The 14,620-nt window shown below is 45.7% G+C and overlaps 2 protein-coding genes and 1 pseudogene across 2 annotated transcripts; 1 reads left to right on the top strand and 2 right to left on the bottom strand.

The window, feature by feature from the left end:
- Positions 1-299: 299 nt before the first annotated feature.
- LOC147465060 (uncharacterized) lies at positions 300-2,432 on the bottom strand (annotated as a pseudogene).
- A 4,855-nt stretch (positions 2,433-7,287) lies between these two features.
- LOC147465059 (uncharacterized) lies at positions 7,288-8,280 on the top strand. The gene has a single exon (XM_086528461.1). The coding sequence runs from the start codon at positions 7,297-7,299 to the stop codon at positions 8,278-8,280; it is 984 nt and encodes a 327-aa protein (XP_086384587.1). The 5' UTR covers positions 7,288-7,296.
- Positions 8,281-9,755: 1,475 nt separating this feature from the next.
- On the bottom strand, positions 9,756-11,298 carry LOC147465058 (uncharacterized). Its single transcript, XM_086510803.1, has one exon. The coding sequence runs from the start codon at positions 11,262-11,264 to the stop codon at positions 10,554-10,556; it is 711 nt and encodes a 236-aa protein (XP_086366929.1). The 5' UTR covers positions 11,265-11,298; the 3' UTR covers positions 9,756-10,553.
- Positions 11,299-14,620: the final 3,322 nt, after the last annotated feature.

Genomic DNA, 14,620 nt, shown 5'->3' with positions numbered 1-14,620 from the left:
AACACACGAAAATTATGGGACAGCTGGAAGCGTTGAGGATGCTCATTTGGCTGGACACCATGTACATTTGATTTGTCTCATATGGTCCCAAGCGGCGAGCATGATAGAAGAGAGGAAAAATCATGCACCCCAATAGTGCATGGTGCACCCTTGCGAGAGTTGCCTACAGCCTGCCTCTACTATACGCTACACCTACTCAGAGAGCAGCTCCGACCGATTTCCACCTTGACAGATCGAGAGTCAAGAGACGAGAGAGAGAGAGAGAGACATAAATGTTAAAAATATTTCTTTCTTTCTACTTACCGTGCTACGTCACGTCGATGACCCATGAGTTTGCACATTTTCTTGACCATCCACTTGGGACTCCATCCTGTCCCATACTCCGTCTCTAGTGTGTTGAGAACATATTTCTTGTCATCCTCATGCTCATCACTACAGTGCAAAATAAAGCCGATTAGTAATTCAACTAACAAACTAAAATTTAATTTTTTTATGTTAATTAATACTTACTCCCATGGTATATGAACCTGCTTTAGATAAGACGAGCAGAGGTCTCCCATCTGACGTTTGAGGGCGATGCCGGCTCCGAGCTGGAGGATAGCCCCTTCAAGCAAGATGTCGCATGTGACACCCAAGCTGCCAATGCACATGCGCATTGGTGGAGGTGGAGGCACTGATGGGGGAGCTGGCGGCTGAGGCGATGTCTCACGAGTCGATCGGCCTGGTGGCGTGCTACTCTGCCGGTGATGCCTACATGCAATGTAAACATACGGCAGATTAGATGAGAGTTCTTAAAAACTACTTGATATTTAATTCATAATCACCATAATAGATATACCTCCGAGACTCATAGCCACTAGCTTGTGAATCAAGTGTCAACTGAGTACTAGGAGGTACATTAGGAGTAAGCCGCTGACTCTCATGATGTGATGTACCTGGAATAGGAGTCCTAAGCAAACAAAGACATCAAGGGAATACATATATTAAGATTTCTATATTAAAAAAAAGAATGACATTACTACTTTATCAATCGAGAAGATTACCGATGTGCTATGGTCTGATCTGCATGAGAGGAAGTCTCCACTCGTGCGTGTGGCTGGGAGGATGTACCCTCTCCAGGACATACGGGAAAACTGAATCACCCAAGAAACTTGATGGAGCTATCTAAACTGGCATCATCCATCTCCATATAATCTGACATTGCCTCCGTCAAAGCCTCTCCTGATAGTCCAGTGGTACGTAGCAAAGTCTTGATGAACGTTGTGAGCGGGATGAAAACACACACAGCGCTTCTATAACGACCCGGAACACACTCTTGGGAAGATACACACACACAAACTATGGGGCACCACTCGGCTTACACAACACACCTGGCCGAGACAGGGAACACACCTCTGGAGTGAGAGGAGAGAGACTATCCACTTGCCCACTCCACATAGACACACACACACACACACACCCAAAAAACTCAGCTCAAAAGAGGATAATTTCTGATGTTTAGATACAATTGAGCTTGGGCCAACACCAATGGGGCAAATAGCTCACACAACATGGGTAAAATAAGCCAGATACAATCACAAACTAGAGCAGAAACTTCGCTCATAGGAGAAACTTACACAGAAAAATAGCAGGAAAAGAGTGAGGAATTTGGCAAAATGGACAGCGCCATCGCGTCCGGAACGGCCTAAAACCTCAGTCTACAATGTCAAAGTGCTCAAATCTGACCTCGGATGAGCAGTTTACCGCCAAAACAGGCTCCAAAAACCCAAAAAACACACCTGCGGCTGTTCTTCCTCTCTTCTCCACGTTTTTTCTGGTCTTCTCTCTGTTTTTTCAGTTCCCACACTTAGCTTTATTACTTTGGCACCCTTGGCCTTTTAGATGACCTCAAACGGACCCCGAACAAGCCAAAAACTGACCTCGCAGTGCATAGTTGTCACCTTTTTGCATCATTCGCACACCTGGCACTCAGCTTTTTTCCAATAATGCATCTCGCCACCATGAGAAGTGGCCCCAAAAAGTAGTCCTAATGATGACCTTTCTGCATAACTCTCACAAGAAAACACCCACGTTGTGTTCGTCCTCATCTGCGTGCAAATATTGACCTCGTTCGCCCTCCTGACGCCACTAGATGCCATCTGACGCACCTGCTGACCTCACGTCGTCGGGCCGCGGATAGCTTCCTCGAGAAGTTTTACGCGCTATAAACTCCTCATTATTGTAGAAAAAACATACTGGTGATAGTGAAAATCGATGCACTATGTACACACTGTCCTACCTGTACACATGTGGGCCCCGCATAACCACCTGGCTCTGAAAAATGGGCAATTCTTTATTTGATGCACCATGCATGGATATGTACATATGCGCAATTCCTTGCTCCAAAAAACTCCTGACAACGTCAACTTCACTCTATGACCCTGGTCACTCATCGTATCTGTATATTTAAAACAAACCATATGTCAAACTAACACAAACATCGTATCTGCATGTAACATCAATGCAAGTAAAAATATTAATAGATCAAGAATCTACAGATGAGGTCGAAGCAACCATGAATGGAGTGGACTACAACAAAATAGATCAAACAAAAATGCTACAGATGCTTCAAAAGGTTATGAATCAAATGCAAGATCAGGTAGCAAAACTAAAAGAGAAACACGCTCAGTAAAAAATTCAATGCAAGAGTAAGCTACATGAGAGATTTGATGGTTTGTGGTCGAATGCAACACGAGCTTATAACCATATGGCAGATGTGGACAAAATGAAGCAGACCTGGATGTATTCCTGGAAAGGACTCAACCTGAGCTATATGTTGTTGTTGGCAGCGCTTTCGCTTTCGCTTTCGCTGCCTACTCTCACATGGTATCAGACGCTGAGGTTCTTCTCCCAAGCCGACGATCCCTTGTTGATTGCTTCCGTCACAAAAAACTCCCTCAAAACTGAGATTGCTCCCCCTTGGTGGCTGTGTTTTCTACAAACAGCAGCGTTTTCACCTCTCAGGCTGCGTTTTCTGTGCTATGGAGCCAAATCAGCCATCGCTACTCCCTTCTCTCTCAGCCCTGAAGGGATTACCCCAGCCATCGCTACTCCCTTCTCTCTCACCTGAAGGGATTACCCCAGATCAGCCGTCGATAAAGCACTTGCATCAGCGTTTTCAGCATTAGACACAATACCAGATCAACCCCTTGAAGCATTGCAGAGAACCCCCATTTTCAGCCATACAAACGCAGCAAAACAGTCATTTTCAGCCACCCGAAACAACCCAAAGATTTGCAGAATTTCAGCAGTTAGAAGACCATAGATTTCAACCCTAAAGTCGTCATCGTCACAGCCGTTGTCGTCATTGGCAGGTCCCAGGTTGCATCAGTCCATTGCATACGCATTGTACCACTTTGTGCAATCAAAAAGTAGACCACTCTCGCCGACGAGAGTGGGGCGGCCTTCGGAGGAGGGTTTTACAATGTCTCTGGTGTCGTATCTCTCTTCTCTCTATCTCTCAGTCTCATTCACTTGCACGCACAGTGTCCATTCACTTTTTTTGTGATCATAGCATTTTCTCATTAAGAACGGAAGACTCTACCTTCCATAAAAACAAAAGGAATCTTGAGCACAGTTCAGATCACTTATCTTGAGAAAAATGCGCCAAACAATCATTCCGCTGCACCTAACAAGAGCTTTATGTCTGAGATGTCTCTTGAAATGCAGTGACTGCAGGATATGCCCAACGTGGGCAAGGCCAAGGAGCTCTGGTTGTTTTTCACTGGACGAAGCGAGGATATCTCTCTGGAAGCAGTCACATATGAGCAATAGCAATCAGAGGCCATCGAGCAGATCAACTCGAGCTTTTAGGACAAGTGGCTAGGCCGTCTCCCTCATTGTCTCACATACAACTGCCAGCTTATGATAGCCTACGCTCCTACTCTCTTCCAGATGCAATCACATATGCTCTAGAATGTTTTCAGCTGATGCGGAGAGAGGGCATCTCTCGAAATGCAATGTTATCTCAAGGAGTGCATTGATTGCAGTAGTGTCAGGTCAGGAAGGGAGGGATTGTTTTCAATAGATGCAGAGAGCGGGCATCTCTCTTCAATAACAAATCTTGAGTTTAACTCGTCGAATAGATCTTTGAGGTCTCTTGGGAAGTTTCCTATGACATTAAAATCCTCTTCTTATTTTTCTTCTTCTTTAAATGCAATCAAGTACACTTGCACCTTGAAGGCATATGGTATTGCACAAGATGCTGATATGGAGAAAAGAATTTATTTTGATATTGTTAGTCAGTGGTTGTGCTTGGCACTACCTTGGTCAACATGTATGCCTAATGTGGTGCAGTCCATAGATCACAAAAAGTATACTGAAAGTAAGAGGTCAAGACAAGGGTTCAAGAGACTTCGCTTACAAGCTCGTTCTACTCGTTTCGCCCACTAAGATTTGGGAAGGCTTGCTGGGGTGGGTTGACGGACAGCACATGGGCTTGCAGTGGAGGCAGCGTGGATTGTGGGCTGAGGTCAAGACAAGGGTTCAAGAGCCTTCGCCTACATGCTCGTTCTACTCGTTTCGCCCACCACTAAGAGCAGGGAAGGCTCGCTGGGGTGGGTTGACGGACGGCACGTGGGCTTGTAGTGGAGGTAAGGTGGATTGTGGGCTGAGGCTGATGCGGAGGACAGCCCTGGGTGGGGGCACCTGGCTGCAGAATCCTCTTCGACTGCCCTGGCTATTCATTTTTTGACAGAAGGAGTTGGCTTGCGCTCCTTTCTCCTTCGGAGATCAACATGTGAGCCTCGGTTCCTAGCATTCTGTTGGGTTTGGGAGGGGGTGTGGCTCCAGTGGTGGCAGGGGAGCCCCATTTGAGTGGCACTCTTAGATCCATGTTTTGGTTTGAAGATGGGATTGGCTCCTTAGCATCCAAGAGGTTCTTCTAGTGGCTCAGATCGAGAGGGTTTGTGCGTGGTAGCCATGCATTTAAAATCAGTGCATTTCAAAAGACGACATCCTGGACAGGAAGCTCATCAAGAACTTTTTCAACTTTATGAAGTGCACCACCTTTGGCATACATGTCGACCAAGGTAGTGCCAAGCACAACGTTTTCTTTCAACAACCACTCACTAACAATATCATCGTAACTTCTTTTGCCCATATCAGCATCTTGTGTACTACCACATGCCCTCAAGGTGCCACTGTACATGATTGCATTTGGAGAGATGCAGTCTCTCTGCATCTGCTTAAAAAATCTCTCTCTCTCTCTCTCTCTCTCTCTCTCTCTCTCTCTCTCTTCCTGACCTAACCTTGTAGCAATCAATGCACTGCTTGAAATAACATTGCATCTAGAGAGAGACCCTCACTTCACATTAGCTGAAAATAGGCTAGAGCATATGTGATTGTGTCTAGAGAGACACCCTCACTTCATCCACTAACAAACGACCAGAGCTCCTTGGCCCTGCCCAAGTTGGGCATATCCCCCAATCAGTGCATCTCAAGAGACAACATTTCAGACAGAAATCTCCTCAAGCACTTCGTGTGCTTCATGAAGTGCACTACATATGGCATACATGTCGACCAAGGTAGTGGCAAGCACGACATCCCATTCCATTGAAAACATCCTAGAGCTCCTGAGCCCTGTCCAAGTTAGGCATATCCCGCAATCAGGCGACATCCGCGACAGGAAGCTCTTAAAGTACTTTTTGTGATCGAGGAAGTGCACCACATTAGGCATACATATCGATCAAGGTAGTTCCAAGCACAACCATTGACTAACAATATCAAGTGAATTCTTTTGTCCATATCAGCATCTTGTGCAATACCATATGCCTTCAAGGTCGACTCTATAGATGAGCTCGCCGATGAGTTTCGACTCTTTGTCAGCCAAATGAGAGGCTGCAGGCTCTCACTAACTCCCCCAACAAGAACCAACGCCTAATTCTCATGGACTGCCACCATGTCCTTCATGATGGTCGGACTCTCGCCCATCAACACGTACTGAGCTCTCTCTCTCTCTCTCTCTCTCTCTCTCTCTCTCTCTCTCTCTCTCTCTCTCTCTCTCTCTCTCTCTCTCTCTCTCTCACACACACACACACACACACACACACACACACACACACAGGCACAAGCACGCTGCTATCACATGAGAGGCTGCCAAATGAGAGGCTGCAGCGCAGTTGACCAGGGTAGCCATGGCGCTAGCAAATGAGGAGGTGATGAAAGGCAAGAAACACTCGTGCAACTCATGCAAAGAAAACACATCATCTAGCTCTTCTATCTTCACCCCTTCTCCTTCAAATCTCACTACCAAACTTGATGGTGGTGAAGATGATGATGGCTCTTGCATGCGCTTGCGTTGGTGACGTTGTTGCTCGATGCTTGCAACTCCATCTTCGACTTATGCTTCTCGTTTCAGTCTCTTCTTCTCTTTGTTTCCACCTCTTTCTCTAGCATTGGAGCCACGACATTGACGGAAAAGTTCAGCAATGCGCACACCCCGCGCATCTTCAATGCCGCTTGATCATATGTCAAAGCTACCTCCTCAGCCCTGTCAAAGGTCCATAGCCAAACACGGGCCCCTTGCCTTGCAGAGTCTCAGATGTCGGCTACATATTTGCCCCACGGCCGACGCCGTACTCCTCAGTAATGCTTCTTGTTGGAGCTCTACGGGTGTTAATGATGAGCTTGAAGGGGCAGAGCACAATGTAGAGGCAGCACCATTTTCTATGCCTTTCTTTGGAGGAGTTGTATTTTGCGGTGTTGATGATCTGGGTGCAAGGTGACTCTCCGTCGATGCATCTTCGCATTTTGGGGTGCACCGAACCCAGCGTGTCTTGTTCACAACTTCTTTAAGAATGCCATACACCATCATGTCATCTGAGTCATATGCCTGGATCGATTATATCTGTTTTGATGGATGAGGTACCTTGAATAATGCAAAGCCAAGGCTAGCCTAATGTAAAAAATGCACAAAATCTTTGCTAACTTAACCTAATTTATCACAAGAAGGTTTTGACATTTTCTTATGTAGGAAAATGGGCTCTTTCTCATTGTTTGCATGTACTGTTTAACATCACGAGCTTCCACTCAGGAGGCACCACATACCTAGCTAGTGCGCTTGGGGACCACCGGCCTGCCCACTAGGCCGGCGATCCCCTGCCCCCAACCGCACCTAACTAGGTATGCGGCGCCCTTGCTAATAGAAGCCCGTGATGTTATGGTAGGTCACAATGTGAGAATTCTTAGGAATTTTTCCAAAAGCTCTTGTATATGGAAATAAGTTTTTTTTGTGTTTGTTAGAATGAGAAGAAAGCAATGCTTTCTTCAGCGATATCTGAATGCTTGGACTTTGGAGAGGAGCTTTCCACTATAGGAAGCTGGGAACATAAAGATTTGGTGAGTAGGGATGGTAACATGAAGTTCTCTACATCTGTATTTTTTGCCTCTATTGATGAGAGGAGCGAAAGAGCAGCCGACGAGAGTGCGTGCACGGCCCTTATTGTAGTGATCGTTGATTGGCTACACAAGAACCTAAATTGTATGCCCATCAAGGCCGAATATGACACCCTCATCCGAGAAGGTTCTGCAGAGTGGCGGAAGCTATTTGATGTTGAGGCCTACAGAAGCAAGTTTGTGGATGGCCACTTTGACCTTGAGACTATCATAAACGCAAGAATACAACCACTAGAAGTGGATCATGAGCGTTCCTTCATTGGCTTTTTCCAACCTAAGGGGCTAGATGACACCTACAACAATTTCTTGCAATGTGCGAAGTCTTTTGAAGAGATTTGGGCAACAATAGATCAGCAGAGTGTAGGCTTGCAGCCCAATGGGGGATTTCAGCTCTACATTGTGAGCTGGAATGATCATTTTTTCCTATTGAAGGTATGCAAAGAAGCTTACTACATTATTGACACACTGAGGGAGAGGCTTTATGAGGGATGTAATCAGGCATACATTCTTCGCTTTGATAGCAAGACGAGCCTCTACCATGTGCCAAAAACGGAGGCTTCAAAGGAGCCTATTAAAGATAAGAAGGAGGTCTTCCCTACCAAAACAGAGGAAAACCAGTCGTCTCAAGCTCAAGATGTGGGTGTATCCTTCCACCACAGCAACACATGCAACTTAGTTGTTGCCAAGCTGCACGCAGTGTATACACATACACTGCTTGAAGCTAGATTTTGCCGCTTTATATATTGCGTTCTGCTTCTTCTCTCTGTATCAATGCGCACTCTTACTTATATGTTGGTGAATCTATCTGATGATAGAGGTTTGCTTTTGAGTTGTCATTGCATATGAGCGCGCGCACACACACACACTCTTGTACATGCACGCAGTATTAAGGTCTCCTTCACACACAACCTGCACGCCTACACACATGCACACTCACACATTGAACTGTTTTTTTGAAACATAGCTCTGAACCTATTTTGCAGGCACTAACAAAGTGCAATATTCAAACCCAAGCTTGGAGACTCCATTTTTGTGCCTCAATTTTCACATGTTAACCCCATGAATTGAAGCGGAGGTTGAGAGGCATGGCCATTCTTTGGGTTCTTTTCCTCTCTTCTTGTATCCATGTCGCAGGAGCTTGTTGTGCCTCTCTCTCTCTCTCTCTCTCTCTCTCTCTCTCTCTCTCTCTCTCTCTCTCTCTCTCTGTGCATGCCCACATCCATAAACGCGCGCACGCACACACACACACACGTAGCACGGATGCACGTAGTCCATGTGATAACTTCCTCTCGCTCTCCGGGAGCCTCTTAGGACACACACATACACTCAGCGCTACAGAATCCTCTCCCTCTCACTATCGTTAATAGAAATTCCTATCTCTCCTACCCGTTTGGTCACACCTTTGAATTACATAAACTCGCGGTATTGCATTTTTCACTAAAGAGGCAAGTGATGAAGAAGACGGAGGGGGGGGAGAGTACCAGCTCTTCTTTTGCATATTTTGCTATAGCGCTGCCGTGGAGCTCACTACTGTGTATAATTTCCCGCGAGTCACATTTCAAAGGCTTTGCAACAATAATATAGAAGTGCCTCGTCGCATGAGAGAAGGGGCAGTGTGCAGGCGTCGCTAGGAGCCTCGTTTCGAGGCGTCGTTTAAGCAAGGCCCAATTTGAAGCGTCGATTATGCCACTGCTACAAATTCAAGACATCGATTATGCAACGGCAGTGGTTGTTTATGCGACGGGCGTTTTTTTTTTAAAATATATCCTTGCTTATACGACTGAAACCTCGTCTATGCGACGCGTTCATCATCGATTAAACGACGCCCGTCAATTATTAGTCCCTCGCAAACCCCCCCTATGGCTAGTAGTATAGAAGATTGGGCAAAAAAGAGATAACAATTTTCCGTTTTTGAAGTTCTAAGTCTTGTTAGAGCATGATAGTTACGGAACAGCTCAAAAGATTCATGGTTTTTGGCATACATTTGTAATTCATAATGGAAACTCCTTTCGAGGGGGGTCAATCTCAAGAAATTCGTCCCTCTACAATGTGTCGATGTTAATTTTTGTGCGTTTTGTATATCTTTCTCATCAGCAAACTGATAAATTAGATAACAATTTTTAGATTCATCAATTTCAAGTTTCAGTTTAGTTACAAACTCAAACGAGGCTTAGCTCGTTCTTTTAAAATCAGAAGCAATGGGGTCCCAATCATTGGATGATATCTTGTACATAGCAAGTTACAGTTTAGTTACAAACTCAGACGAGGCTTAGCTCCTGCTTTTAAAATCACAAGAAATGAGGTCTTGATCTTTGGATTATATCTTGTACATTATGTCACAAAAATAGCATTTCATGGGGCACATCTATGTAGGAGGTATTGACCATGTACTCTTTTGAGTGAGTAATACTACTCAATCTGATTTATTTCCTTTTAGCTCATGAGTCCATCACTTGTGTGAATGCGACTTTGTCACATCCACACTAGATCCTATAATCGGTAGTCGATCAAAAGCTCCTTCCCTTTTATTTGATAATGCATCAAGAAATCTTTCCTAGTACGGTGTTGCTTGTGTGTATTAGGACATATACTTTTCTGAAGTCAATCAATATATATATTTTATTTCATGCTTAGTGCGGTAGAGTTGTAAACCTTTTTCTAGCCAACTAGGATGCACGTGTGACCATTTGGACCCCTATGACTGCAAGAGGAAGATGCAAGTGACGACATAAACTTAAATTATACTCGTGGCTTGGGGATGGTAGGGTGCTAGCATGCTAAGATCTTATAGGTATATGAAAACAGCCTTGGTCCAGAGGATGTATAAAAAATGTCGACTCCTCAAGTCTGAAATTTTTCTTGTGAAATTACAACAATGAGCAGTTGCAATAGGCCAGGTAGTCCAACACTTGCTCCTCCAACACAGGGGAGAAGTCTGTCGATTCTAATTATCAACATTCCCATTAAGGATTATAGGAGCAATTCTAATTATCAATAGCAACATTCCCATTAAGGATTACAGGAGCAGGAGGATGCTTTTGACATTGCACATTATTGTAAATATGCTCGAATGTTGACACTTAATGAACGGGATATAAACATTGGGATATTGCAATAATTCAATAATTACTTGTACCTAAATCACTAATTGGGCGCTTCTTGGATCGTGTCAACGCACGACCAGTACCAGAGTCATGTAAGGGCCGGCTGCAATTGGCCGCCATCCGGGCAGATGTCGGCACCGCTGATTTAATGCTGCGTCGACATCCTGCTGATCCTGATGGACGTGGTGCAATGAGGACTTCGTCAGCTGTAGGATCGTCAACAATGACATACACATAGGGCAAAGGAGGGCGTGTTGGTGATGCAGAATATTCCTCGCACGTATAAGTGTTTGCGGCAGGCGGAAGCGGAAGGCCGGCCTTCCCCTCCTTCATGGAGATCATGGCATGTTTCCAGGTGTGGAAGACCTGCTTGGCTAGGGCGACCACGCGGCGCGAGTTAGGGTACCTGCGCAGGCCATTGACGACCTTGCCGATCTCTGTGGACTGTAAGAGGGTGAGGAGCTTCTGGTATTTCCAGCGGCGCTGCGGCGGAGGGCAAAGTTGAGAGGCAACCGCAACAGCAATGTCTTGGAGGGCCTCCAAAACAGCTTGAGGGTGCGCCTTGGCATGCAGCATGGACTTCTTCAGGATCAACACAGTGCGCTCTAGTTTTTCCATATCCAGAATATTGGCTGTTTCCTCTACTGCGCCATGATCCTGAGCACTAGGGGCTGCTGGCGCAGAGCTTATAGACCGGTGCCATTGATTAACATGCTGTGTCATCATAATCTCCAAAGACACGGCAACGTTTGCAGTTTGCTTGACGGGTTGTCTTTGCGTTACAAATGTAAAACCCAATTCTTCACGTTTAATATATAGCCTCTTCGAAAGCACGCGCCTTGAAAAGCAAAAAGCACGTGGCAATCTTTCACACACCCGCGACCGTGAAATCATGAGTCACTCACGCTCTGTTAACCCTTGAAAACCTATTGAAAAAGTAAGCGAGAGCCTTTATCCATTGCAATACCACTTCACAATGGTACATGGCCAAAAGCCCCATCTCCCTATCTCCCTATAGTCCCCAAACTCTTGTTGCTACAAATGTCTTCTCGTTGATAAAACCCATTTTTTTCACGTTTAATATATAGCCTCTTGAAAAGCATGTGCTCTAAGGCACCCCTAAAAAGCAAAAAACACACAACAATCTTCTCTTGGCTGGAACATTCCAACGATAGTAAAAAAAAAGTGGGGTTAGATTAGCAGATTAATCACACGTGTAGCTGCGAGATCAAAATGAAAATGGTCTTTTTCAGCGGGAAAATTTTTCACTCGGGATAAACAATGAGGTTAAGAGAACACTTTAATACCCATATAGCACCCCGTTCTCTATTTAATCATACCCCTTATTTGACTACTTATCTACAACTGTCTTCTCAAAACGTTGGTGGAACCAAAGTGTGTCAATCCTGACAGAGGGCACAGGCAGTGATGCGTATGTTATAGATACATAGCAGAGAGCTAGAGCAGATGGGAAGAGCTTGAGCAGGCAAGTGACAGCGGAGATGAATGCTTTATGAGGTTTTCTAGGCCAAAAAGGCTCCAAATAGGGCCTGACAGGGTGGCAGATGAAGGGTGGTCAAAGTGCCGTTTCTTGGCCCGGACATGTAGAGCTTGAAGACTAAAGCAATAGGTCCAGACAGCTCATCAAACGGAGCCATAGTGTGCAAGATACATGGCTTTGGTGGTTGCAGATCTCATACGGACATGCCAAGTGATTCCAAGTGATCGAAGCCAGTTTGGGACTATGGATGTGTAGTGCTCAATTTTTGGAGCGTGTCGAACCTTTCAGATCGTCCATCAGAGCTACGGATACTAGGTTATTTCCAGATGAATTTTTGTCGGGGGCCAGGTTGAATCGGAGGCTCAATTTTTTTGGCCGCCTCGAAAGACATGACATGTGATTATTTTGGAGCTCCATCAGGAATTGCATGTGTTGTGTGCAACAAGCAAAGGCCACGAAAAGTTACGGCTTGCGAATCGGACATCAGGTCTATCGGATATTAAAATTTGAAAATGGTGGCAGTCGCCGATCAGGTGGTAGCAAATGATTTTCTCCAGTTTTTAGATGGCGTTGTTTGAGGACACGGTAAAGCTGAGGTGTGGAATAATATTTGAAGTCCGAGGCGGGCAAGAAACTCTTTGGTTGGACTTTACAGTCTGGCAGTCGGATCACCGAGCACACTATGGCAAGGGGTTAAAGCAAGACTTAGAAAAAATGGTTTTTTAAAAAGGTTTTTGTGAAGGTTTTTGAGGCTGACGTGGGGCCGCCACGTGGCGAGCAGATGGTCCCACATGCGAGGACACAAGACGAAGGCGTAGAGTATATGGGCTGCGCAAAGCGCCCTCTAAAGGCATCGCAGTGGGGGCATGGTCTCTTGATGAGTTGGCGATGGCGGACCTCCGGGCGCTGCGCGCGGTGGCATGTTGTCGGGGGATATGTGTTCGCTACGTGAGCCGGGCAGGCGCCGGGCCTCTGGCTGTGGGAGGTGTGAAAGAGAGGCAAGCCGCACGACACAAGGCAAAAGATTCTGTCAACACTTTAATACTTAAACTTCACAACCGAAATGGTTTAAACTGCTAATGATTAGCCGAAGTGGATTTCGATTACAAATGGTTGCCATTAACGGCACTGATGGAGTTACGAGAGTTTAATGCTCTCAAATTAGATCAAGACTGTAAAATTTCCACTTATCCTCGCCATTAGAGTCTTTATAAGCTGATTAGTACGTAAGTATCCGGCAAAATACCTTGCTTGATACCCTTGTTGCTTTCTTGCTCGTCCCGTAGACCCTTCGAGTGCTTTCAATTATCCTCCTTGAGGTCGACATAGAGAGAGAGAGAGAGAGAGAGAGAGAGAGAGAGAGAGAGAGAGAGAGAGAGAGAGAGAGAGAGATCTCCCTTGCTTATCCTCCTCGTTTCTCCTCGCCTTGCTTAGATTAGAGATTGAGATAGAGGGCTCGCCCTTCTTGGCCCTTACCTCCTTGCCTGAGCCGGAGATCGAGAGAGAGATCCTTCCTTGCCTCTTTTCTTCCTTATTGCTTCAAAGTCCAGAGAGAGAGAGAGAGAGAGAGAGAGACCCTCCACGAAGAGAGAGAGCCTTCCTCCTTCTGCCCTCACACTCCAATTCTCTCACAACCTACTTTCTCCACTCCTCTTCGTAACCCTACTCTCCTATGCCCCTGCTTCTCCCTCTTTTACCCACCGACGGCGCCGTCGATGATGTGGCACATGAAGCCTCCCCTGCTGACATGGCATTGCGGAGTCAAACCTGCCCGGAATCCAACGGAAATGGTGCCGAATATCCGCGCCATGGCGAGCTAAGAAGTTTTCGTCACATGGCAGACTTCAGCGGAGAGCTTCCCCGCCCTGCGCGAGCTTGCCTTTTCTTCTTCCTGCACCGTTTTCTGCCTGCACGCCTCGCCATGTCCTTTTTACTCTTGGCTTCACACTTTTTTCCATTAGGGTGGCCATTCATTCATAGTGGGCGGTCTTGCCTTTGCTTTTGGGTGGGCGGCAGTTCTTTGGTTGCTCTTAGGCGGCCATAGTCCTTGGGTGGCCACACTTCGTATACATATCGACAAAGCATTATCAAGCACTAAATCTTTCTTCAGCACTCCTTCATTGGACGACCACATAAGACGGCACTGACATACATGCCGACTAAAGCAATACCAAGCATACCATTTTTCTCCAGCAAGCCATAGCCATGTTGGCTTTTTCCTGCAATCATTGCATTCCAAGAGATGACATTTCGATCACGAAGCTCTTCAAGCACTTTTTGTGCAAGTATGCCTTACTTTGTCTGCACACGGAATGGCCGTCAAGTACTTTACTTCAAGTTCTGTTAGCAAAACCAACTCAAAAGATGTGAAGATACTTCATCGACTGTCTAAAGAAGTCAACTGAAAGCCAGCCATGTGATCCTATTGAACGCATAACCAAAACTCTTCTGACTTAGTATAAATCTAGAAAATAAAACTTCGTACCATGCATGAAACCTACTACAACAGATATCTGGTACTCTTCAAATCTGGAACTTGCACTTCAGTAGCCCCCAGGATCAAACGGGAACTCAATCATTT

This window comes from Adiantum capillus-veneris, chromosome 1, assembly GCF_014529385.1.
Source record: "Adiantum capillus-veneris isolate H3 chromosome 1, ASM1452938v2, whole genome shotgun sequence".
In the NCBI taxonomy this organism is placed as follows: Eukaryota; Viridiplantae; Streptophyta; class Polypodiopsida; order Polypodiales; family Pteridaceae; genus Adiantum; species Adiantum capillus-veneris.
This window is presented reverse-complemented; position numbering and strand designations above follow the sequence as displayed.